Source organism: Perca fluviatilis, chromosome 19 (assembly GCF_010015445.1).
Source record: "Perca fluviatilis chromosome 19, GENO_Pfluv_1.0, whole genome shotgun sequence".
NCBI lineage: Eukaryota > Metazoa > Chordata > Actinopteri > Perciformes > Percidae > Perca > Perca fluviatilis.
Window position 1 is genome coordinate 33,852,509 of NC_053130.1, and position 27,374 is coordinate 33,879,882.

At 42.5% G+C, this 27,374-nt stretch overlaps 1 protein-coding gene across 1 annotated transcript in view; it reads right to left on the reverse strand.

The window, feature by feature from the left end:
* Window positions 1–3,130: 3,130 nt before the first annotated feature.
* Window positions 3,131–27,374, reverse strand: part of galm (galactose mutarotase) — a 38,971-nt gene continuing 14,727 nt past the window's right edge. Inside the window, exons 4-9 of the mRNA XM_039783570.1 lie at window positions 24,684–24,797; window positions 24,277–24,369; window positions 23,394–23,475; window positions 18,914–19,064; window positions 18,640–18,814; window positions 3,131–3,532 (exon numbers count right to left, since the gene is read on the reverse strand). Coding sequence (XP_039639504.1) covers window positions 3,455–3,532; window positions 18,640–18,814; window positions 18,914–19,064; window positions 23,394–23,475; window positions 24,277–24,369; window positions 24,684–24,797 — 693 coding nt within the window. The 3' untranslated portion in view covers window positions 3,131–3,454. The remainder of the gene's footprint in view (window positions 3,533–18,639; window positions 18,815–18,913; window positions 19,065–23,393; window positions 23,476–24,276; window positions 24,370–24,683; window positions 24,798–27,374) is intronic.

Genomic DNA, 27,374 nt, shown 5'->3' on the forward strand with positions numbered 1-27,374 from the left:
ACAGTGAGTCGGTTGCCAAGGCACTGGCAGGGTTGGGGTTAGGGTTCATGTATCATGACAGTGTCATGACAGTCATGTGTTTATGACAGTGTCATGTCACTCTTCTGTAGATAACTTCAAGTGTTACCAAATAATGTTAGTAAATCTTGCTTCTAGTGCAGCATCACATGATTCATGCACAAACCCATATCCAGATAAAAGCCAGGTTTTCCCTCCCACTCACCAGCATCTGCTTTCTGTTCCCTGCTGCAGTTTTTCTCTCTCTCTCTCTCATCATTCCTTCTTCTCAACATTCTTTTTTAAGGCACATGTTGTCCTTGGATAATTTTACACATGATCACATTATTCTAGAGTACTGACACTGTAAATAATCATGTATTATTTAAGACTGTCAGCAGTTGTACCGTAGGGAGCAGATGGTGGTAGTGTCAGGACAGTAAGATAGGTTAAAGGTCCAGTGTGTGGGAATTTCTCCCATCTAGCGTTGAGATGATATATCGCAATCAACTCTCTCGCGCCACGCAGTTCAAAGTAGGTATTACAGCTACGGTAGCCTTCACGCTTCAAAAAGCCGGTCTCTTGCTCTTTTCAATCTCTTTTTTCTTTTTCTGGGTGAAGAAGAAGAAGACTCCTGTTCCTGAAATTTGGATTTTGAATCCGTGTGGTCCTCCATGTTTCCTTCTTCAAACTTGCCGGGGGGCCGGGAAGCTACGATACCCGTTAGCAGCGTTAGCAGCACCTGTGAGTTTATCATGTGACAGAGAAAACGTGAAAGGGGGAGCAGTATGTCCTGTATGTCCCTTACAGGCTAACGTATTTCAAGATGGAGCATGAATATGGAGCGTCTACCCCAGTTCACGAGAATGCAAATGGAAAAAAGGGGTTGGATTTGTTGGTTTTTTTTTTTTTTTTTTTTTTTTTTTTTTTTTTTTTTTTTTTTTTTTTTTTTTTGTTTTTTTTTTGTTTTTTTTTTTTTTTTTTTTTTTTTTTTTTTTTTTTTTGCCCTCCTTCCTTTGTTTTTTTTTTTTTTTTTGTTGCTTTTTTTTTTTTTCTTTTTTTTTTTTTTTTTTTTTTTTTTTTGTAATTCAGTTTGTGTAATTTATAAAAGTGTTATAGTGTTAGTTGGTTTTTTGTGGTGGGTTTTTGTTTTTTGTGTTTATTTTTTGGGGGTAGTTTTGTTTTTGTGGTGTTGTGGGGGGGGGGGGGGGGGAAAAAAATTCTTGGGGGGCGTGGTGGGGTTTTGGGGGAAGGAAAAAAAAAAAAAATTGTGGGGGGTTTTTTGGGGGGGCTTTTTTCTTTTTTTTTTTTTGTGGGGGGGGTGTGTGTGTGTTTGGGGCGTGTGTGATGTGTATAATAATAGCAACAGAGTGAAAACATTGCAATTTCCCTTGCGGGATTAATAAAGTATAAATTGTTAGTATTATTAGTAAATTGTGGTAAAATTTCAAGAATGCTGGGATTAAGAAATGAATGAATGAGTTTTTGGAGAGTTTATGGAGAAAATAAACCAGCTAAACTGAACTAGGTGAGAGGTTAGAGTTGATGATGCTGACTGTGGGCTGTCTCTCCCTCTGACCCCTACAGTCCAACAGAGACGTCAGGATGCTCCACAGCCAGTACTTGATGGAGATCAGTTTTCCGTTTTTGTCTCCAGCTCCTTTGCAGTGAGGCGTGCAATGTTTCACGTTCACGTTTTATGAAATCTCAGCTGTTAAAAGCCCTCTTTGAGTGATAGATAAGAGGTTGCCATAGCAACACAACATGTCTCTAGGCAGAGTGCCCTCTCACCCAAACCCACCTCCTCACCTAATGTTACAGGAATGGTTCAGCCTTTAAAGATGTTGAACACACATACGTTACATAACATAAATAATGTGAACAGCCTCAGTCTGACTGCTCTCTAAATGTTTTTTGCATTTTATTTTTATTAAATAAGACAGCTGAAGATGTGAAAGGGGGGAGGGAGAGAGAGAGAGAGAGAGAGAGAGAGAGAGAGAGAGAGAGAGAGGAATGACATGCAGCAAAGGGCCGCAGGTCAAAATTGAACCTGCAGCTGCTGTGTCAAGGACTGTGAGTCTTTATACATGGGGCGAATGCTCTACCAGGTGCTCTCTAATTGTTAAAGTGACGGTTCGGAGTAATTCACCCTAGGGTCCTTTGCACCATGACCTCGAGCCAAACACCCCCCCAGAAGCTTTTTTCACCTGGGTCTAACATTGGGCGAGTTAGCGTAGAGTAGCGTTAGCCGCTGAGTAGCTTAGCGCGGGGCTAATGGACCCACGTTTGTATCTCATAAACGACCCCACTAATAATGCCCGAAATGATACCAAAGGTCTACACTAGTATATATAGGTTATGCTCTCATAAAACGATGGATTGGAAAGTTTGTAAGTACACCAGAAGTATATGAACACTTGCCTGCTGGCTTCTGCTCTCTGTTGCTGCTGCTGCTACCTGCAGTTAGACGAGTGTTTAGGGCCGTCTACAAATTACTACACCGAAAAGAGATACAACAAAAATATGTATTAATTTAATGATTAAATAAGGTAATGTCTCCAAACTTACCTCAATTGTTACTTGTCTCCTGCTAGTTATATTACAGCACTTACTTTAAAAAATAAGTTAAATTAAAAAATATTTTTGTTGTATCTCTTTTCAGTGTTGTAATTTGTAGATGTCCCTAAGCACTCGTCTCACAGCAACAACAACAGCAGAGAGCAGAAGAGAGCAGGCAAGTGTTATTTACATAAACTTCTGGTGTACTTACAAACTTTCCAATCCATCGTTTTATGAGTGCATAACCTATATATACTAGTGTAGACCTTTGGTATCATTTCGGGCATTATTAGTGGGGTCATTTATGAGATACAAACGTGGGTCCATTAGCCCCGCGCTAAGCTATTCAGCGGCTAACGCTACTCTACGCTAACTCGCCCAATGTTAGACCCAGGTGAAAAAAGCTTCTGGGGGGGTGTTTGGCTCGAGGTCATGGTGCAAAGGACCCTAGGGTGAATTACTCCGAACCATCACTTTAATACTGCATAAATAGGACAGATGGACTACAACCAATCAATGGACAGGGACCAATCTGATCTGAAAAACCACATCGGAACAAATGGCAATAACCAGATTGAGTCAGAAAACATTTTATTTATTTTTTGTTAATTGTAATAATGGCATGGCACAGGATCACAAATCACATGATAACTAACAGAGTTTGGTCAGGTTGGACTATAAACATCATGTCATTTTTCAAAATGAAAAAGATATGCATCAAATTACATTTTTACAGAGGGGAACTTAAGTTGCACTGAAAAGGCACTGCCTGTTGAACAGTATGCATGACTTTACTGCGAAAAAAAGTATAGGTACAATCAATTAGTGGACATCCTTCTGTATGTAGAAGTACCCAGGTTTCTTCTTCTCTGTCCTACTGTTAATAGAGGTCACATGATTAGACGGCGGTGAAGGTGAAGCGAGTGACATGTTTGTAGTCCTCACCAGGACGCAGAATACAGTCAGGAAACGAAACCTGGACACGCACACAAACACACTTAATATTAGATTTTTTTTTTTTTTTTTTTAAACGTTTTGGAATTTAGAAAGCAAAACATATTGCTTACAAATTCTAAAGAAATATTACAGAAATAGTTGTTAATTGTATTAAAACAATTACATACACGCGAACACAATAGGTCCTGTATGGTAGATAATCAGATTAGATAATAATCAAAAGTATAACGCTGCTCCACATACTTATGACATCACACCACAGATAGTTATCATAGCTATAGGGTAAGAGCCATGAGGATATTTATTGCTTATAGCTTCTACAATATCTATAAAGGGTTGCCGGCGAGCAACTTTTTGTTTACATTCAACATGATGGCTACCGAAGCCGTGCTTCACGTGCTCGGCCATGACCGGCGTCTGGCAGATCAGTCTGACATATGGCGATTTCATGCCGGTCAACGCTACAATTAACAGACAACATAAGTTATAGAGTTACAGTTCTCAAGGACGCACGCACGCACGCACGCACACACGGACGCGACAGCACGCTCTCTTTTTCCTTTCTCTCAACCACTCCGCTGTGTGTGACGCGTACCCGCTCGTGGTGTGAAGCGCGTGTCGGCGCCATTCTCCCATATGTAGGAACCTCGTGAATTAACCTGCAACATGTCAGCTGTTTGGACATTCTTCAGCATGTGTGCAGAAGATAACAAGTTTGCAATATGCAACAGCTGCAAGGAGAAAGTAGGGCGTGGAGGGACGACACCAAAAACAGGGTGGGAAATTAACTTTTTTGCCCACTAGCCAAATTGGCTGGTGGATGCCCAATTTTACCAGCCACTTAAATTTTTTACCAGCCACTTTTTCCGGAATTCAAATTTATAAAAGAAAGTGCACTATTATACTTTTAATTGCTTTAATAAATTACTTATTATTAATAAATATTTTATTAATATAAATGTATTTATTATGTGTCAGTAGCTTGTTGATCTTTACATTGTTAGTTAATTTCCTATCCTGGCCTGAGACACACATTCATACGGTTTGATAAAGGCCTCTTAACAGACACAAAATGCAATTAAAATGTCTGTGCAACATGAACAGGGCCCTTACATGACAACAAGATGCGTTTAGCAACTTAGCCATTGTTTAAATTCACCTACCCTCTTAGCTGCTAGCTGCCGTCTGGGATGAGTGAGTGTGTTCAGCCAGGCTCCGGTAATAATCATCACGCAGCAGTTCCATGTGTATTTGTAGCATATATATCCATTTTGTGTGCTGTCATTGGTGAATATGAGTCTCTGCAGTGGCGAATTGTGTGGTAGTTTCCTTAGCCAGGCTAGCAGCCCCGACCGGGCATCCTTCTACTTCCTCCCCGCCTCCCTTGCCTGCCGCTGCCGACAACAACACACGAAGCCCGCTGGTCTGGTGGATGTCCTCCAGAGGACAGTTCATGCTTTCACGGCGAAATATTGAAGTTTATTCCCTCCTCAAAAATAGGTAATTGAGCAATGTAGTGGTTATGATCATATCAGAAACTATGTAACTACATGGAAACAGACCAAATGATGCCTGTTTCTTGTAAAGTAACTAGCATTACAGAAGGCTGTAGCCTTGCGCTGAAGCCCCGTGGGAATTCAGTTGTAGCAGGAAAAGGTAAACAACGGGTAGTGTGTGAAGAGTGAAGAACGGAGGTGTTCACAAGGGAAGAAGCGGAGTTAACGTAACTATGGAGCTAGAGCTAGCCTTCAGTAACGCTATTCGTAATAGTATTACAAGAAACAGGCATCATTTGGTCTGTTTCCATGTAGTTACATAGTCACTGATAATCCTATCAGTGCTCAATTACCTATTTATGAGGGGGGAATAAACTTAAAAATTTCGCTGTGAAAGCATGAACTGTCCTCTGGAGGACATCCACCAGACCAGCGGGCGCCTGTGGATTGTTGTCGGCAGCGGCAGGCAAGGGAGGCGGGGAGGAAGTAGAAGGATGCCGGTCGGGGCTGCTAGCCTGGCTAAGGAAACTACCACACAATTCGCCACTGCAGAGACTCATATTCACTGACGACAGCACACAAAATGGAAATATATGCTACAAATACACATGGAACTGCTGCGTGATGATTATTACCGGAGCCTGGCTGAACAAACACACTCATCCCAGACGGCAGCTAGCAGCTAAGAGGGTAGGTGAATTTAAACAATGGCTAAGTTGCTAAACGCATCTTGTTGTCATGTAAGGGCCCTGTTCGTGTTGCACAGACATTTTAATTGCATTTTGTGTCTGTTAAGAGGCACAAAGACACTCTTTATCTTATGCCCCCATAACTGCCGTTTTAGCTGAGTGGGAGCTCTCGGCATTAGCTGCAGCAGCTCCGTGTTGCTAGCATCGATTCGGCTCGTTTTTTTTGCTATTGACAGTACTCATATACATATAGCGATCAAGATTAACGTAAAAATTGCCCGGAGTTCTCCTTTAAACTTATCATTGATCTTACAATAACAAGTGTAGCTGTCCTCAATTTAGGTAATCCTGTACGTCTCATCTCCGGTTTTTCGTGTGTGTGTGTGTGTGTTTGTGTGTCGTCAGTCGCGGGGTAGAACTGAGCAGCAGAGAGCCGACAGGATTAAAACGGCAGCAGCTCCTTAAACATCGTTACATTGACGTTAAAATGTCTACAGGTTGGCAGGACGGTCTGAAATGTTTTGAACGGTCTTTCGCTGTACGTTTGTCAATGCGCCACTTGTTCGAGAAGTACCTCCTCTTTTTCTGTACTTGGCTCGCAACTGTTTGTACATCCATAGCTACTGCTGACTCCGCGGCGGGCCTCTTAGCACCGGGGATATGTTGCCACATTTTTTAACAGATCATTTTCCTTTCGTCTGTACCTCAGCTCAGCTAGCTAGCTACATGTGTCACGGACTCACGGACTAGCGCTGAAAACTAGCTACTCGACTATGCGTGGTCAAAGCCCCGGCTGTGAACGGTTTCATTTCCTGTAAGTTCTTCACAATAAAGGTCCTCCGTTATGTTGGTATTTGAATGTTTTTATTATGAAGCAGCAAAATCTGGACATTTTGGGGATTCATTAGCAGTAACGTAACGCGACTCCTATAAGCATTGTGCATTCTTACTTAATAACAGCATTCTTTGACAAAAACTGTCCAATCCGTTACAAGGAATGTTTTACAATCCACCTGCCAATGTGGCTGGTAAACAAGGCAAAGTCACCTAATTTCCCACCCTGACCAAAAACCAAAATCACATTTTTTTTAGTTGGATATCGGATGTGAAAAGCGTCACCCGGATCGTTGGTCTGATTGGTTGAAGAACTATCCAATGCGCCCAGAGGCATTTGAGCGGCGTCCGTTGGTGACGCCCCTTTAGAAATGAACCTTTCCCAGACCTACTCTCAGTTACAACGGATATATAATAATATTGAGGAGGTGGCTGATCGTGATGATTGAAACACATCACCTGTACCAAAGTACCACTTTCTAACAAGGCAAAGTTGTACTAATGGCTTCATTAATGTAGCCTGTAAATCCAGACCCAAATCCGAAAGATTAAGGATCTGGCAGTGAGAAATGAAAATGGCCCAACTCGAGGGGCGGCACCAAGCATGCATTTGAAAATCTCACTGCACGCAATTGGATAACACTACGACCAATCACAACAATACACGGGGTGACGTATCCAGAGCTCCATACGCTTAGCTACCAGAGGAGCTAACTGGTAGCTTAAGCTCTTAGCTACCAGAGGAGCTAACTGGTAGATTAAACTCTTAGCTACCAGAGGAGCTAACTGGTAGATACACACTGCTGGATGTTAGATTTCTTTAAAGTCGTTTTTTTGTTCTAAAAAGCCTTTTAAAATGTCAGTGACGTCATACACATATACGGCCGGAGATACTGCTTTACGGCAAGCTCTGAGTCGCTTCCTTTGTTCTCTCGAGGCATCGACAACACAGCTAACAGGTTCGGCTCTCCCTGTTAATACATGTGCTAGAAAGAGGTTTGCTAATGTTTTAAAGACCTCGCTGAAATATTTACTCTGACATTCTGGCTCTGCTTCGGATGCCGTCAAGCGGGATCTCCGAGCGTAATCAGACCTTCACTGACCAATCAGCATTCAATAGCATAATGCTAGCGTGTTATGGGCAACAACGACTCCCCCTGTAAGAAATCAAAAGGACATAAGTACTCGTTCATTCAACTTTCGACCTATAACCCATGTTGAACTTGCAAAAACTACAATCAAATCAGAGGTTTCTCAACGACAATCAGGTGAAAGAGCCACATTTAGCCGTCTAGCTCCATAGAGTCCCATTCATTTTGCACTGGACCGCGATCACCCCCAGTGGAACTCTGGTGGAACTGCAACCAAATTCGGTACAATGGGGCTGAATAGGGAGTGGAACGGCTTTCCGTACACCGGCTTTGATTAAACGCTTAGCTACCAGAGGAGCTAACTGGTAGGTTAAACTCTTAGCTACCAGCGTAGCTAACTGGTAGATTAAACTCTTAGCTACCAGTGGAGCTAACTCGTAGATTAAACTCTTAGCTACCAGCGTAGCTAACTGGTAGATTAAACTCTTAGCTACCAGAGGAGCTAACCGGTAGATTAAACTCTTAGCTACCAGTGGAGCTAACTCGTAGATTAAACTCTTAGCTACCAGTGTAGCTAACTTGTAGATTAAACTCTTAGCTACCAGAGGAGCTAACCGGTCGCTTAAACTCTTAGCTACCAGTGGAGCTAACTGGTAGATTAAACTCTTAGCTACCAGAGGAGCTAACTGGTAGCTTAAACTCTTAGCTACCAGCAGAGCTAACTGGTAGATTAAACTCTTAGCTACCAGCGGAGCTAACCGGTAGATTAAACTCTTGCCGTATCCGGTCGTCCATCTTGCAAAGGAACGACTGGAGCCCCGTCTTCTCTTCCTCTTTTAGATAAAAAGCCAAGTCTAACTCGTTCATTGTAGGGGCCAAAGCCATTTAAAACTACTGGGGCCAGTTGTTCAAAACATTTAATCTGGATCAAAATGATCCGGATTTGGAAATCCCATTTTTTGCTATCCAGGATCAGGTAATCTGCCTTACTTTTAAGCCGGTTTTTCAAAGCAACATTGGACTGGATCACCCTGATCCAGATACACAGTTTTCAAGATTACAAAATCCGGCTCAACAGTGCTCTAAATGGGACAACATATCACTATGTGGGCTACCAGTTATGTAAAGAACAGGTAGGAGAGCCAACATGGGGTCACTGTAAGGGTTTCTTATTTTGAGACAAAAATAACATAAACATCCACCTCCATTCATAATTTCTTTTATGACCCCTCATCTGAGCCACAACAAATAAAAACAAATATAAACTAGAACTGCAAGCAGTTATGACGGGGCCCAAGCCTCCGATGCCATTCGCCTCCGATGCCATTCGCCTCCGATGCCATTCGCCTCCGATTCCAGTCGTACGTGACGACCCGGGGAGCCGCGCAAGTCCCCCCGATGACCCGCGAAGCTGCGCCAATGCGGGACCCGAAGCATTACATAGGGGGGGGGAAACGTTGGTGAATATCGAGAGGTTTGATGCACGAGGTCTGGGGAACTCTGCCGTTGCAAATGTAGTGGTTAACAGTGCCTCTCCATGCATATACAGAGTAGCATTAACAATTCTCTACAATAAACAAACTTCTTAACCCCCCTGACCACAGGGGACAGCAGAGAGAAATGAGAGAGTGACTTAGAGGGTGGAGGGTACCGGCGGGTGTGGTTGTTGAAAGAGCAGGGGGTGGTGGTCAGGTTGTTGTAAATGGTGTCATAGGCGCCAATTGATGTTTTCCTCCGAGGGTGCTAACAGGCGCACGACGTTTAAAAAAAATAAAGTAGTCAAAAGTTGTTTGCATTTCAGAACCTTTGGAAATCGACAGCGGCCGACATGAGCACACGCGGCTATTAACTCGATAATGAAGCCCTAAAGTAGGCTTTCAACTCAGGACAGAGCCACTTCTCACAAATACAGATAGGATTGGAGATGAGAAGTTTAACTGACCCGTGACCGCGATCAACTTCGTGGGAAATTAAGAATCAATGCCACCGACGTAACCAATCACACTTTGACAGACTCTCCACTTAGCACCAACTGCAATGTTTTATTGCACGGTATCAGGGTGTATGAATGGTGTTGATTTTGGATTGAAAAAGTGGGAGAAAAGAGTAATATTTGTCCACTGTGAAGGTTGTAGAAACTTTGTCAGGTTTGTTAAGAAGTTTGTTTTAATGTATATAAAACCAGGGGAGCACGCGAAAGCGAAAACCAAAACATAACGGTAGGAGGTAAACATCAGTAAATATTGAGAAGTGTGACCTGCAAGGTCTTTGATACATTCCCATTGCAAATATTCCATTAACATTGATTAACAGGGCAAAACACTTTTGTTGATTATAGCGCCCCCTAATGGCCGATCTTCGCCAAATTTGGTACGGAGCCTCGGAACGCCATGCCGAAGGAGCACCACAAATTTCGTGTTGATTGCTTTTAGTGTGGCAGAGATATTGCAATTGCAAATTTCCCATTGAAATGCATTGAGTTAGTGGGCAAAACAAATAAACGTTGCTTATAGCGCCCCCTAAAGGCCGATCTTCGCCAAATTTGGTACAGAGCATCGTAGTGGAATGTTGAACAAGGATCTCAAGTCATTTGGTGATAACTTTAACTTTAACAGAGATATGATATGATACGTGTGTGGTAGCTAGCTGGGACAATTTGTTTGGTTGTCAAATTGGCATACTTTAACATAGCAAAATGATTTCCATAACTTTTTGTCAGGTCCATCTGGAGATGCTAACTACCAGGTTTCGTGCAGATCGGTCGCACGGCCTAGGACGAGTTCGAAAAAGTTGGTTTTGCACATTGTGCGATACTGCGAAATAATCTTTGCGCAGAAATGGGCGTGGCCTATATCAGGTAATTCAGTTTGATTTAAGGAAGACGTGGATGTAAGAATTTCTAATGTGTGATGTTTATTGTGGGAGTTAATGACAAAAAACCATTATAGCGCCACCTAGTGGTCCACATGTGTAATTTTTGGTAGGTGTGATCCATGGCCCATTGTCCATCTACCCTGTAAATTTAAAGTTGTTCACATTAGTGTAAGTGGTGAATCTAGAGTTGGGTCACATCGGGTCCCATAGGCCACGCCCACTTTGATCCCTCGGTACTCCATTCTAGGGATGGCCTCAGGATTGGACAAAGATGTTACGCATCAAATTTCGTATAAATCGGAACAGCCGTTCATGAGATATAAACATTTTGTAGTTGTAGCGCCCCCTAGGGACCAATTTTCGTAAAACGCATGGGGTACCTCCACAGGGTCATGGCAAAGAAGAATCTAAAGTTTGGGGTTGATATCATTTATTTTCGCTGAGATATGGCAAAGTTGGTGTTTTCATAGTTAGCTACACAAATTTGTTTGTGCGTTATATGCGCAACTTTTATCGCATAAACTTTCTTTCCATAACTTTTAATCAGTTCAGTCTGGAGATGTTACGGTCCAAGTTTCGTGCAGATAGGTCGCACGGTCTAGGAGGAGTTCGAAAAAGTAGGTTTTTGATAAATCACGATTTTTCACGCATAAAACTATAGGCGGAAATGGGCTGGGCCTATATCACGTGATTCAGTTGGATCCAGGGAACGCGTGGATGTATGGTTTTTGAATGTCGGGTGTACGGTGTGGGAGTTATAGGGCCAAACGCGTTTTTGTCTGCTATAGCGCCACCTAGTGGTGGAAATGGGTCAATTTTTGCGCCTGAGGTCCTTGCGGGGTTTTGGACCAGTCCTGAAAAGGGCAACCCCCCACCATGTACGGTTTATGCTGCAGTCTGAGTTTTACGCGGAGAAGAAGAATAATAATAAAAACTAGAACTGCAAGCAGTTATGACGGGGCCCAAGCCTCCGATGCCATTCGCCTCCGATGCCATTTGCCTCCGATGCCATTCGCCTCCGATGCCAGTCGTCCGCGATGACCCACGAAGCTGCGCCAATGCGGGAGCCGATGCATTACGTAGGGGGGAGAAACGTTGGTGAATATCGAGAGGTTTGATGCACATGGTCTGCGGTACTCTGCAGTTGCAAATGTAGTGGTTAACAGTGCGTCTCCATGCATATACAGAGTAGCTTTAACACTTCTCTACCATAAACAAACATCTTAACCCCCCTGACCACAGGGGACAGCAGAGAGAAATGAGAGAGTGACTGAGAGGTTGGAGGGGGGAGCCAGGTGTGGTGGTTGAAAGAGCAGGGGAGGTGGTCAGGTTGTTGTAAATGGTGTTGTATGCGCCGATTGATGTTTTCCTCCGAGGATGCTCACAGGCGCACGTCGTTTAAAAAAACAAAGTAGTCAAAAGTTGTTGAGCAAACGCGCCTATTAAGTCGATAATAAAGCCGTAAAGTAGGCTTTCAACTCAGTAGGAGGTAAACATCACTATATATTGAGAAGTGTGAGCTGCAAGGTCTGTGATACAGGTCTGTGATACATTCCCATTGCATAACATTGCATAACATTGATTAACAGGGCAAAACACTTATACGTTGATTATAGCGCCCCCTAATGGCTGATCTTTGCAAAATTTGGTACAAATCCTCAGAGCGGCATGCCCAACGATCAACCCATCTACAGTTCTATATATTTTGAGTCATCCAGTGGAAAAATAAACATATTGAACATTATAACTCATAATGGACAAACTATTGACATTTCTTACACACAGTGTATCAATCTTGGATGTAACAGTATGGATTAATTTCAAAAAGACCCTATAAACTCTGGACTTCAAGGCTGTACGCAAAACCTTCTGTAAGGGCTAGGAAAACAAAGAAAACACCAGCAGAAAGGGGCAACTGTTAGCTTTTAGCTCCAAAAGACCCTACGCTTTGACTATTTATGATTATGAAGTTATAAAGGTATTATTAAGAAGTGCCGTTTGGCATTGCATACAACATGCTCGACCTCAGAAGGGATTAAAAGGCCCAAACTGGTATATTCCAACACATGTTGACTATATCGCCCCCTAATGGCCCATCTTCGCCAAATTTGGTAAGGAGCCTCAGAATGCCATGCCGAACGAGCACCACAAATTTCGTGTTAATTGCTTTTACTGTGGCAGAGATATTGCAATTGCAATTTTCCATTGAAATGCATTGAGTTAGTGGGCGAAACAAATAAACGTGCTTTATAGCGTTCCCTAAAGGCCGATCTTCGCCAAATTTGGTACAGAGCATCGTAGTGGTAATGTTGAAGAAAGATCTCAAGGTATTTGTTGATCACCTTCAATTTAACCGAGATATGATATGATACGCGTGCGGTAGCTAGCTAGGACAATTTGTTTGGTTGTCAAATTGGCATACTTTAACGTAGCAAAATGATTTCCATAACTTTTGTCAGGTCCATCTGGAAATGCTAACTACCAGGTTTTGTGCAGATCGGCCACACACGGCCCAGGACGAATCGAAAAAGTAGGTTTTGCACTTTGCGCGGATACTGCGAAAAAACGTTTGCACGGAAATGGGCGTGGCCTATATCAGGCAATTCAGCATGATTCAAGGAACACGTGGATGTAAGAATTTCTAATGTGTGATGTGTATTGTGGGAGTTAATGACAAAAAACCATTACAGCGCCACCTGGTGGTCCACATGTGTAATTTTTGGTAGGTGTGGTCCATGGCCCATTATCAATCTACCCTGTAAATTTGAAGTTGTTCACATTAGTGTAAGTGGTGAATCTAGAGTTGGGTCACATCGGGTCCCATAGGCCACGCCCACTTTGACCCCACGGTACTCCATTCCAGGGATGGCCTCAGGATTGGCCCTTGATGGTACCCATCAAATTTTGTATCAATCGGATGAGCCGTTCATGAGATATAAACTTTTTGTACTTGTAGCGCCCCCTAGTGACCAATTTTCATAAATCGCATGGGGTACCTCCAGAGGCTCATGGCAAAGAATAATCTAAAGTTTGGGGTTGATGGCATTTATTTTGGCTGAGATATGGCAAAGTTGGTGTTTTCATCGTTAGCTACACAAATTTGTTTGTGCATTATATGCGCAATTTTTATCGGATAAAAATTCTTTCCATAACTTTTAGTCAGGTCAGTCTGGAGATGTTACGGTCCAAGTTTCGTGCAGATCGGTCGCACGGTCTAGGAGGAGTTCGAAAAAGTAGGTTTTTGATAAATCACGATTTTTCATGCATAAAAGTCTAGGCGGAAATGGGCGTGGCCTATATCACGTGATTCAGCTGGATCCAGGGAACGCGTAGATGTATTGCTTTTGAATGTCGGGTGTACGGTGTGGGAGTTATGGGGCCAAACGCGTTTTTTCTGGTATAGTGCCACCTAGTGGTGGAAATGGGTGAATTTTTGCGCCTGAGGTCCTTGCAGGGTTGTGGACCAGTCCTGAAAATGGCAACTCCCCACTATTTACGGTTTAGGCTGCAGTCGGAGTTTTACGCGGAGAAGAAGAATAATAATAAAAAAAATCCTTAGAAAAACAATAGGGTTCCACGCTCCATTGGAGCTGTGAACCGCGATGCCTTGCATTACGCGGTTCCCATGCCCCCTCGGGCTTGGACCCCTAACTAGAACTTCAAGCAGTTATGACGGGGCCCAAGCCTCCGATGCCATTCGCCTCCGATGCCATTCGCCTCCGATGCCGTTCGCCTCCGATGCCGTTCTCACCGATGCGCGCCGCTTTCTCCCCGTTACCCGATGCCATTCCCGGGCCTCGATGCCAGTCGTCCGCGATGGCCCGGGGAGCTGCGCCAGTCGCCCCCGATGACCCGCGAAGCTGCGCCAATGCGGGACCCGAAGCATTACGTAGGGGGGGGCACACGTTAGTGAATATCGAGAGGTTTGATGCACGAGGTCTGCGGTACTCTGCCGTTGCAAATGTAGTGGTTAACAGTTCATCTCCATGCATGTACAGAGTACTTTTAACAATTCTCTACTATAAACAAACTTCTTAACCCCCCTGACCACAGGGGACAGCAGAGAGAAATGAGAGAGTGACTTAGAGGGTGGAGGTACCGGCAGGTGTGGTGGTTGAAAGAGCAAGGGAGGTGGTCAGGTTGTTGTAAATGGTGTCATAGGCGCCGATTGATGTTTTCCTCCGTGGGTGCTCACAGGCGCACGTCGTTAAAAAAAATAAGTAGTCAAAAGTTGTTTGCATTTCAAAACCTTAGGAAATGGACAGCGGCCGACACGAACACACGCGCCTATTAACTCGATAATAAAGCCGCAAAGTAGGCTTTCAACTCAGGACAGCGCCACTTCTCACAAATACAGATAGGATTGGAGATGAGAAGTTTAACTGACATGTAACCGCGATCACCTTCGTGGGAAATTAAGAATCAATGCCACCAACATACCCAATCACACTATGACAGACTCTCCACTTAGCACCAACTGCAATGTTTATTTGCACTGTATCAGCGCATATGAATGGTGTTGATTTTGGATTGAAAAAGTGGGAGAAAAGAGTTACATTTTGTCCACTGTGAAGGTTGTAGAAACTTTGTCAGGTGGGTTAAGAAGTTTTTTTATTGTATATAACACCAGAGGCCTGTACTACGAAGCAAGATCAACTTGTCCTGGATCTCTTTCAGTAATCCGGCTTCACCTAACCTAACAACCGCGGTCCATCATAACCTGTACTACGACGCTGGTTATCAACTAGTTCAGTCAACTCAGGGTTTCCCAATCCAGCGGCACGCACGTTCATATAAAAGAGGCGGTGTTTGCGCACCACAACCAATCGCAAACATCTACCAGAGCCGCATGTTATATAAGAAGAGCAAATTATAATTCTCCATAAATATGAAGAACACAGACACGGTTTTACAGAGAAAACGCAATACAGTCGCTGCTTCCTAAAACAGGAAGGAAAGCTGAAAAAAATAAATAAATGAATAGCCGACGCTGTAGATGTTTAAATCACAACGCTTATTAATATCACTTCCCCATCAGTCAGGACCAAGATCTGACCATAATTACACTTGTGCTTTCCATAAACTGTCGTTGCTTTAGCATATTATTTCAGTTGCAACCCTGGCAGTGGGAAGCGATCGTGAGAGCAAATAAAAAATATATAAAAACATAATTCAAACCGATGTGCGCACTGGCGACACATGGCTCAAGAAGCCGATATGTAATTCCCTCCCATTAAAATATATAGGCTATATTTCATAAAAATACCCATTTTTAACGGGGTTGTTGGTCTCTCAATGTTTAACTTTTATGAGTGCACCCCTCTCTCTCTCTCTCTCTCTCTCTAAATATTGAGAAGTGTGACCTGCAAGGTCTTTGATACATTCCCATTGCAAATATTCCAGTAACATTGATTGACAGGGCAAAACACTTATATGTTGATTATAGCGCCCACTAATGGCCGATCTTTGCCAAATTTGGTACAGCGCCTCAGAACGCCATGCCGAACGAGCACCACAAATTTTGTGTTGATTGCTTTTACTATGGCAGAGATATTGCAATTGCAAATTTCCCCTTTGAAATGCAATGAGAAAATTAGCGGGAAAACAAATAAACGTTGCTTATAGCGCCCCCTAAAGGTCGATCTTAGCCAAATTTGGTAGAGAGTATCGTAGTGGAATGTTGAACAAGGATTTCAAGTCATTTGTTGATAACTTTAAATTTAACCGAGATATGATATGATACGTGTGTGGTAGCTAGCTAGGACAATTTGTTTGGTTGTCAATTTGGCATACTTTAACATAGCAAAATTATTTCCATAACTTTTTGTCAGGTCGATCTGGAGAGGCTAACTACCAGGTTTCGTGCAGATCGGTCGCACAGCCTAGGACGAGTTCGAAAAAGTTGGTTTTGCACGCTATGCGCACATTGCGAAAAACCTTTGCGCGGAAATGGGCGTGGCCTACATCAGGCAATTCAGCATCATTCAAGGAACACGTGGATGTAAGAATTTCTAATGTGTGATGTGTATTGTGGGAGTTAATGACAAAAAACATTACAGCGCCACCTAGTGGTCCACATGTGTAATTTTTGGTAGGTGTGGTCCATGGTCCATTATCAATCTACCCTGTAAATTTGAAGTTGTTCACATTAGTGTAAGTGGTGAATCTAGAGTTGGGTCACATCGGGTCCCATAGGCCACGCCCACTTTGACCCCACGGTACTCCATTCTAGGGATGGCCTCAGGATTGGCCCTTGATGGTACCCATCAAATTTTGTATCAATCGGATGAGCCGTTTTCATGAGATATAAACTTTTTGTACTTGTAGTGCCCCCTAGTGACCAATTTTCATACAACGCATGGGGTACCTCCAGAGGCTCATGGCAAAGAATAATCTAAAGTTTGGGGTTGATGGCATTTATTTTGGCTGAGATATGCCAAAGTAGGTGTTTTCATCGTTAGCTACACAAATTTGTTTTTTTTTGTGCGTTATATGCGCAATTTTTATCGGATAAAAATTCTTTCCATAACTTTTAGTCAGGTCAGTCTGGAGATGCTAGGTTCCAAGTTTCGTGCAGATCGGTCGCACGGTCTAGGAGGAGTTCGAAAAAGTAGGTTTTTGATAAATCACGATTTTTCATGCATAAATGTCTAGGCGGAAATGGGCGTGGCCTATATCACGTGATTCAGCTGGATCCAGGGAACGCGTACATGTATTTATTTTGAATGTCGGTGTCCGTGTGGGAGTTATGGGGCCAAACGCGTTTTTTCTGGTATAGCGCCACCTAGTGGTGGAAATGGGTGAATTTTTGCGCCTGAGGTCCTTGCAGGGTTGTGGACCAGTCCTGAAAATGGCAACTCCCCACTATTTACGGTTTAGGCTGCAGTCGGAGTTTTACGCGGAGAAGAAGAATAATAATAAAAATCTTTAGAAAAACAATAGGGTTCCACGCTCCGCTGGAGTGTGAACCGCGTTGCCTTGCAACACGCGGTTCCCTTGCCCCCTCGGGCTTGGACCCCTAATAAGTAAGAAGAAAAATCCTTAGAAAAACAATAGGGTTCCACGCTCCATTGGAGCTGTGAACCGCGATGCCTTGCATTACGCGGTTCCCATGCCCCCTCGGGCTTGGACCCCTAATTAACAAATATATTGTGGATATTTTGAAAATGTCTTAAAAACAAAACAAAAGGCTAAATGTCCAATAGTTAACAAAATAAAGAATGTTCAGGGTTCTTCTTCATCTGAGGAGGAGAGACCAGCATTTCCAAGCCCTGCTTTTAGGAGGCGGATCTGAAGTTTGGCCTTGGTTTGGTCAGCTTGATTAGTTCCTCTGCCAGGAGGATCTGTGCTTCTGCTCTTTCAGTTTCAGACATGGGGACAAGATCATTTCTATTTTTATTTTTACTTTACTATACTGAATAGCTTAATTGGTAGCCTATGTCTACTTCATCTACTTTATCACTGTTACAACGGTTACACAAGTCAAGTGCAAAATATAAATAAAAGTATATACACTGCATGATACAAATGTATTATTTGACCAATTTTAAAGTTTTACTACATGGAATCCACCTTGAAATCCTACCCCCTGTTGGGATCAGGATAATCCTGTTTTTTTGGATCAAAGTTATCCAAATCCTACTGACAAGTTTTGAACAACACAAACTGAAGGTTTGATCCAGATTAAAACTAGGATTGGATTCCGTAATCTAATCTGATTTCAGAATCCTTCTTTCCCTTTTGAACAACCCATTTTCAAGATTTGATCCAATCCGATAACCAAAAGTAGCCATCTTGCAATGTTTACTAATGACCTTGACGTCGCAGTGCTGTCGTCATCTGTTTAGCTCGCCTCTGGCCCGCCTATATCAGATACACCTATGTGATTGGTGCAGCTCGGCTACAAGGGCATAGTTAATGAGCATCATTACTGAATGCCAGAGTGACTTGCTGAGCAAATTCAAATTGTGCTCTCGCGAGAATTTCCAGGGTATCATTAATGGTCAATACATTTAGATTTTGAGTTAAGTCACATAAACAAATAAAATTGCAATTTCAACCTTCTCAATAATAGCCAACAATAGTTGGTTTTACCAATATATCACTTCACACCACAGCTTTGTAACAATATCATCATCATACCTGGTTGACAGCATCAGGCCAATTCTGTGTCTCCAGACAGAAGGAGCTGTGCTTCCCGTACCTAACCCCGCCCTTTCCTGTCATAGAGCCATCCAGGAAGTTGGCAGTGTAGAACTGGACTCCTGGTTGGCTGGTGGAAACCTCCAGGACCCGCCCACTGGCTGGGTGACACACTCTGAGACGAAGAAACAAGTTTTCCTGCTAGATTTGATTAAAGACAAAAGGTATGTGTGTTGTTGTGTGTATGTAGCGCGTGTTGTCTTCTGCAGCAGACCTGGCAGCATGTCTTTCCATCCAGGGGTCTCCGGGTGATGACAGACAGAAATTATGGTCAAACCCTGGACCTGGAACTTCCTTCAGCTGAGGGCCAATCAGAACAAGCTTTCTGAGGTCGAAGGGCGTGCCATCCACTCGGCTGATCTCTCCTGCGGATAGAAGAGGTTATTGATTGGTGATTGTGTATCACTGAACAAAGTTTAGGTGATGAGACACGGTCCGTTCTCTAGTAAAAGAAGGAGGAATAAGGTGGTGAGAAATCTCAGAAACGCTGAGCATCATCATTGGACTCCATTGGAGTGAATCACTGCAGCGATACAATCATTATAGAAAGTTAGGGTGAGTTAGTCTCGCTTTGCCAGACCTTCCTCCACAGCGCTGCTAAGGAGGGTCTGGCTAGTCCACACAGCATTCTAGGATGGGAGAAAAACGTGCTCTGGTTTATTGGCATTTCTTTAAACCAATCCCAATCGTCTTGGGCGGCGCTAAACGCCGTACGGAGCAACGGCAAAATAGCCTCAGGAAGGAACTTGTTTTGGTGGAACATGCGTACGTTCAAAAGTAGTTTTAGTCGTGCAACAGAAAACTCAGATTGGACAGATAGTCTAGCTAGCTGTCTGGATTTACCCTGCAGAGATCTGAGGAGCAGTTAACCATAGTCCTCACAAATCCACCGGAGGTTAGAACGCCAACACAAAGGAAGGCAACGGATATCCGGACTAAATGAGTGAAATCTGGCGGAATTTCCATTTCCATCCAATCCTGGAAGTGGAACGTCGAGGATATAGACTAGGGGTAGGCTGCAGTGAAGGCAGCCCTTCACTGCCACTCATCCCCTCAGTGGGCAGATTACCCAATTTTGGGTGAAAAACAAAACAAAAACCAATACTTTCTAATCTCTCACCCTCAAACTATCATCCTGTTGGGGATTCAACAGACAGAAAGGCTCACAGAGGCACAGGAATTAGACAGGCCCAACTTTCCAAGACTTCAGTTCAGCCCTCTACTTTTAACTCTCAGAATTGATTCGTTATTTATTTTTTTTAGATACATTTTTTGGGCTTTTCCACCTTTAATTTTTGACAGGACAGCTAGGTGAGAAAGGGGAGAGAGAGAGGGGGGAGACATGCAGGAAATCGTCACAGGTCGGATTCAAACCCTGGACCTCTGCGTCGAGGCATAGTCTCATTCTTATTCGGCCCTTGAGCTGGATTTCCATTCTAACACAGATTCTGGGATATAAATAAACAGTCATTATCTTCTCTGTCTTCGGGGAAAACCAAAGTTAATTGCAGAGTAATGAGCATGTTTGTCTGACAGAGCATGAAGGATCACACTCCCACACAAGTGTTCAGGCTTTCACACTTCTGTGTAACAGTGGCAAAACACCATAATTAACGTTTATACTGTACAAACCACAGGGTAAAGAGGGATTCAACATAACAGTTATCTCAAACAACAGGACCTGACCTCTTCAAATACCCACAGAGACACAAAGACATAGACAGAAAGACTACAGCTAGAAAAAGGGCAAAGACGAGAGCTTAATGATGAAGAAGAAACATAATGTATATCAAAATTGTTGTCCAATTGACTGTTTCAGCTCTTCGTAGCTGGTCCCCCAGCTGCCAACATCACAAATAAAGTTGTTGCTGTAAGGCTAGTGAGCAGCTAACCAGACGCACCACATGGTTTCTTACACAGAACCATCTGAAAAGCTGTCATTGGAAACAGTTTCAGAAAGGAAAGGCACTTTAAAAAAAAAAATACCTGGCAGATGATTGGATGTCCGCCACACACCACTAAACCACGCCGTAGCAGTATGCTGCATGCTTATTGTCTCACTGATGCTGATCAGATTCACTCTTTAGGTATCGAAATTGGGTATTGAACGACGAGGCAATTTTCGATATACTCGATACTTTAGAGGCAATTCGGTCTGTGCCTAAAGGCCTTTTTACAGTCGCCGCAGCCGACCTGGCGCGCACCAATGTGACGTCAAAATGACATAGATCTCGCTGGCGCGCCACGATTTTAAATGTGCGACGAGAGGTTGTTGTGTTCCCACAGCCCTATGTTCCCACATTTCTAAGATTATGTTAGGATTTTGGTTACATTCCATCTGTAGTCCATTGCTACTGGATAATAGGTTGGGTGTAATTGGCTACCAAATTGGGAGAAAGGGGGATCAAATCTAATACAAATTTATGAAAAAGGAAATGTGGGAACATAGGGCCTAATTTTGGAAAAGAATCTTAGAAATGTGGCAACATAGGGCCTAATTTTGGAAAAAAAATCTTAGAAATGTGGGAACATAGGGCCTAATTTTAAGAAATATCTTAGAAATGTGGGTACATAGGGCTGTGGGAACATAGGCACGCTGCCTTTTAACTTTTACGCTCCTGACAGATGGAACTGGCTTCAGGATTCTCTTAAATTAGAACAACTCGTTTCCATTGGGACGTTCAAGACGATGCTGGAAAATGTGTTACATAGGGACTGCTCTTGTTTTTAATAGCCCTCTTATTCGCTTACATTAGGGATTCTTATTTGTTTTTATTGCTCATGTACAGTCATTTTGTTATTGTTCCTTGATGAATTTTTCACGTTGTAATTTGGGTATTGTTTTATGATCAGATTATTTTTATGATCAGATTATTTATTTGTACTGTAATTGAAATCGTTTTATTTATTTTTATTTGTGCTATAATCAGGACGTCATTGGAAAAGAGAGCTTGCTCTCAATGGCCCTCCCTGAATAAATAAAGGTTATAATAATAATAATAATAATAATAATAATAATAATAATAACAACAACAACAGTCCTGTAAAACGTCCTCAGGAGGCTTTACAGCGAGGCGTAGACAGTCTGTCAGTTAGACCGTGTCAAGTTGCTACTTCAGAACAAATATTACCGGACCACAACTGAACATAGATGAACATTTGATATCCAGAAGGGCTGCACAATTAAACGCAATTTTATCGAAATCACAATATGGTCTAGTGCATTATCCAAATCGCAGGGGGGGCACAATATTTGTTAAAGGTGTCAAACCATTCTGAATTAAATATTATGTTGCTGCAGACATGTCCCGGCCTACTAATCATATCCTATAGACTAAAGAAAAACATCTTTGTTTGGTACAAATCCTTCCAAAAATCACACTATAATTACATTATAATAATAATGTAATATTCTTCAATGAAAATGAGAATAATGATACAATAATGACCATTCCCTCCAATGTCGTGAATCATATCGCAATCCCAATATCAGTCAAAATAATCGCAATTAGATATTTTCCTCATATCGTGCGGCCCTAAAATCTGTGTAACATTTGGGCTACCAAACAGCACATTGACCAAACACGTTTCAGTACAGGTGCAGTACGTCATGACGTAGGTTGGTGGGAAATGTTGGAAATCCCTCTAGTGGACAGCACGTATAACAACAGTGACATTGACGATGCCTAAGCCTAACCTCCATTTTTCCACTGGGCGCGTCTGTGCTGCGTTCCGGTTTTGTTCTGTCCTCCGCCAAGCGCCATACCACACCCGGAGTGTCTCAGAAGTGGAGCGTCTTGCCTGCCCGACTCGCAGATTATGTTGTCTCTACTTTCATCCATTCCCCCCACCAGATTCTGTACCTTCGGAGACAGATCCTTTAGTTTTGCAGCCCCATCCCTCTGGAACACCCTCCCTGCACATATCTGAAATGCTACATCCCTGGACATTTAAAAAAAACTCCTCAAACACCACCTGTTCACCACAGCCTACAACCTCCTTTAGCTTAGCCACAGTCATTCAGTAACATGTCCTTGGGTTTCATGAAAGGTGCTATATAAATAAAAAATATTATTATTATTATTATTACTTACGGAGTACTTTACGGAACGTGTTAATAAGCTAGTATCTACCTTCCACTACAAACACTCAAACTCCATGCCTTCTCTTTTCTGGCGTTATCCTGATAAAAGGGATTTGTGATGAATTTCTGGTCTACCGTGGTGTAAAGGACACAAACGATAGTGGGGGGTGTCTTTTGGTAAACTGACTGGATTCTCTCACTGTTTCACTTCCTGCCCGGCTGTCTGAACGCCCTGCAGCTCGCGTGAAAATAGACCTGGCGCTATAAAAAAATAAAAATAAATTCTAATGGTATTACAGACACAGTATAGAAAAAGATTGACAGCTCTAACGTGCAGTGATGCTTCGGTTGCCTGTAATGTCAGTTTTAGAGCACCAGAGGGCAGCCCAGGCATTGGGTTTCAGTACCCAACACAGTCATGCTATAGTGGCAGCTTGAGCAAATGTGAGAATTTACTACCATTCTGCACTTTAATAATATCGGAGACCATTAAAATTGCATCAGACTGCTGACAAGTTATCACATACACATACTTTCACACTTCATTTCAATGAATCACTTTCTCATTGTTGGGTTCATTCTGTTGGGAAAGGACACGGAAATCTTTTACCTGTAGGAATCGATGAGTCATCCACAGGCAGGTAGGACTGAGCACTGATGGACACTGCATGGTCATAGATATCTGCTGCACCCTACACACACACACACACACACACACACACACACACACACACACACACACACACACACACACACACACACACACACACACACACACACACACACACACACACACACGTTATTCTGTGTTCACTTTACAGCACTTGACTTAGTTTAAAATTAATTTATTTTAGGTGTATAATATATGGTCTATTGGTGTAATTTTGTCCCCACCGGTGATAAAAATAATTCAGCAGAAGCAGGAATATGTAGACCAGGAAGGGGGAAATCCCACACAACCATTTGCATGTTCTCCGTGTCAGGGTGGGTTTTCTCCTCTCTCTCAGCGTTTTTTTGCTTTAGTATTGCCTTTCTCTAGCTTAACCTCCTTCATTCTACATTCAAAATGACCAGTATGAATGGAGAGTTGAAACTAGGGCTTAAGGATTTGGGGAAAAAAAATGTAAATGAAATTTTCCTGTCAGATATTGTGATTGCGATTGGATTCGCAAATTTTTTTTAGCTACATATTGCACCTTCTATGACCATGTTAACTTAAGTAATACAAAATAAATGAAAGATCCACTGTGATATGTAACGTTATCCAGCATTTATCTTATGAAAAAACAGTAAATATGATACCGAAAAGAGGAATAAAAAATGTTAAATCAAACTAAAGACTTATTCGATTTATCACGGTCTTCACGATTAGCTAATCACATTCTTTCAATTCGCGATTTCGATATGAAAACGATTAATCCTTCAGCCTTAGCTGAAACAATAGCCCTTATTAATATTTCCTAATGACCAAAGAGCTGATGGTGTGCTCCTACCTGTCCAGCCAGGTTGAAGTAGGAGTGGTTGGTGAGGTTGATGGGGGTGGCTTTAGTAGACCTGGCTTGGTATTCAGCAGTTAGTGTTTCCCCCTGAACACACAACTCAAATCTTACTGAACTGGCCTGTACAAACCATTGATTTACATGAAAAAAGTCAATATGGCATTCTGCAATGAATAACAGACTTCTTGAGGGAAATAAGATTTCATGACTTCTACTTTAATAACTCAACATCTTTTTCATGCAAGGTTGTTTAGTTTTACCAAAAGTTTTTTGTTTTCCAGATGAAATAGGATCATTCATGAGCCAAATAATCATCCCAGCCAATAACAAACGTTGGTTAATGAATAGGCAAAATGTTTGGGATGATTGGGGGGTGATCAGCTACAGAGCGGTGTGCTTACCTGTAGGGTGTAGGAGACAGAGACCTGAACCTCCCCAGGATAACCCTGGTCTCCATCTGGACTGGTAAGACTCAACTGTACACCACCTTCCACTGCTGTCCCATGCCAGATAGCCTAAAGAGGCAAACACATGCGTACAGTATTATACAGTATACATATAGGATTATGAAGTGGAAGTAGTCCTTGTTATAAGAAAAACAAGTAATGTCAAATAAAATACTACACTTACAGGAAAGCAACATCTCATGGGAGTGATGGCATAGAAAAAAAGACCTGTGTATATTCAGTGTAGGGATGCAGTGGTTAACCGATTTCACTATAATCTGCGCTTTAAAACGCCACGGTTAATTACTCGTAAAGGCTCCGCCAGGAGCCGACCTTTGCATTTACAGTGAGTGCACTGATGATGACGTTACGTTCGTACGAGGCAAAACTCCGCAACTGCTCAAACATGTGCGCATCTCCCTGTGACAGGTGGACCTTGTCTAGCAGCTCCTCCAACTTTAAAGCTGCAGACACAGCGACCAGACGGCCGACCATCGGCAGAAAAGCCAGTCGGACTGATCAGTCTCCTCAAGTTGGTCAAAAAGGTTCCTTGGAACACACCGAAGCGATGAGACGTAATACGTCTCCATAACAGCAGGCGGTGCTAATCTGTATTGTCGCCCAAAAATGAAAACCGGCAGCTGATTGGACGAATGCGTCACGTGGGTTTGGTTTCTCCGGAAATTCAAAGCCAGTCATGGCGGCTCGTTCAGAATACGATCTCATATTGTACTTAAATAGTTCACCGAAACGTATTTTCTGAAAACATTTTAAGAGAGAAATAGGCCGTGCAGTTGCTGAATCTGTCTTCATTTTAGATCGACAAAAGTCAGTTTAAAAGATTTTCGTCAGATTTTGAGAGACGCTAGTCACGCTCATTCCGCTCCCCGTTTCCGGGTTAGCACTCTACCAATCAGATGGGTCATTGAGTCTGACTGCCAGCAGTGCCCGCCCCGCCGATTATACATGTCAAATCGGCCAAAATGAAGGCCGACGGCCCCTTGGATGGACAATGGCACGGAACACACCGAACAGACTCGAGTCACCGACCTCGCCAGACTGTCCGACGACCGATTACCGGCCTGGTGTGTCAGCGCCTTAAGACACACCAGCTAGCAGGGCTGTTTCTAGCCCAAAAAGGGCCAACTTCTTCAGAAGGACAGCACAGCTGTTGCCAACTTGGCCCATGTTTGTGGTGTGACTGATTGACCTCTAGAGATTGAAATTGATCATATAATCATTTTCAAAACATGCAAAACTAAATGTTTTGTGTTATTTCTGTTTCAAAAGGCAGCAGTATATTTTAATAACATTAAAATCTAGAGTGTTCATGTAGTTTCACATTAGCAGTGAAATTAATTAATGCATAATAATCGTGATTATTTTTCAGACTATATCGTACCAACAAAATGTATAATCCTTGCATCCCTAATTTAGTGGATATACTGTATAACTGTAATTCATTTTCAGGGCTCCACACTAACTTTTTGCCTTGGTTGCACTGGTGCGCCTAACTTTTTTTATTTAGGTGCACCAGCACAAAATTTAGGTGCACCCAAATTTTTCCTTGCATCGCCGTAACGCTGAATGACGATACACGATATATAGCTCTGTATTTTTTTACAAAGTGGGCTAAATTTTCAGTTTTAAGTCAAAGCCACTTTTCACAAGCTCTTTTATTAAAACAGATTGTGATTAAAATAAAATGCAAAGACAGGGTTTTCTTTACCAGTTTGAAAATATACAGCTGCAACACATGTAAATGAAAGTTGTCTAAAATAAATAGCCTGAGAAAGCTCCTTCATAAGCTTTCAACAACAATAACAGACTGATTAAAAGAGAGAGAGGACGCCCGGATAGCTCAGTTGGTAAATATAGAGGTTTGACTCCGACCTGCAGCCCTTTCCTATATGACAGGCATGAAACGGGTCAGGGGTGAAAAAGGGTGAAGGATATTACCCCTCTAAGGGGTCCCGGGGCATGCCCCGGAAGAAAATTTTAAATATTCCATATTTTAAAGCATCAATCTGATGCATTTTGAGATGCATTTTTTGCCAACCAACAGTGTAATATTTCAATATGCACTCATTCAAGTTAATTTGACTGGCAAAACAGTTAAAGTCCTTCTGACATTACACAATAATAAAAGTCATAATTTTTAAAGACTAAAAAGTTTTGGATACATTTGTACTTCTTCCAACCATATATTAAATAAAGAGTCAATGTGGATTTACATATAGCAATAATATCATAATCCTACAATGAATCATTGTGAAAACTAAAATTTACTACTTTGGCCAGGTCATCAAAAAAGCAAATTAGTACATTCATGATTTTGTCCATGCTGATATTAGCTGCTTTATTTACATTTATTAAAAACGTGGCATTGTTTATCTTTTCATATAGCTAGACGTCTAAACTCTGGGACAAATACCTGCCATGCTGATTCCAAACAGACAGCTTTATCAAGGCAGTTTGGGCTTCAGATAGTTTTACAAATCATGATCCGCTATGAACGTGCACACTCGTATTGTTTGTATCACGGTCGGTCAGTAAAGGAACAGTCGCAGTCTTAACGGTAGCGGTCGTTGCCGGTAACGCATTGTCGCTATGACAGAGTGCACGGACCGAAGCTTTGTACGCATC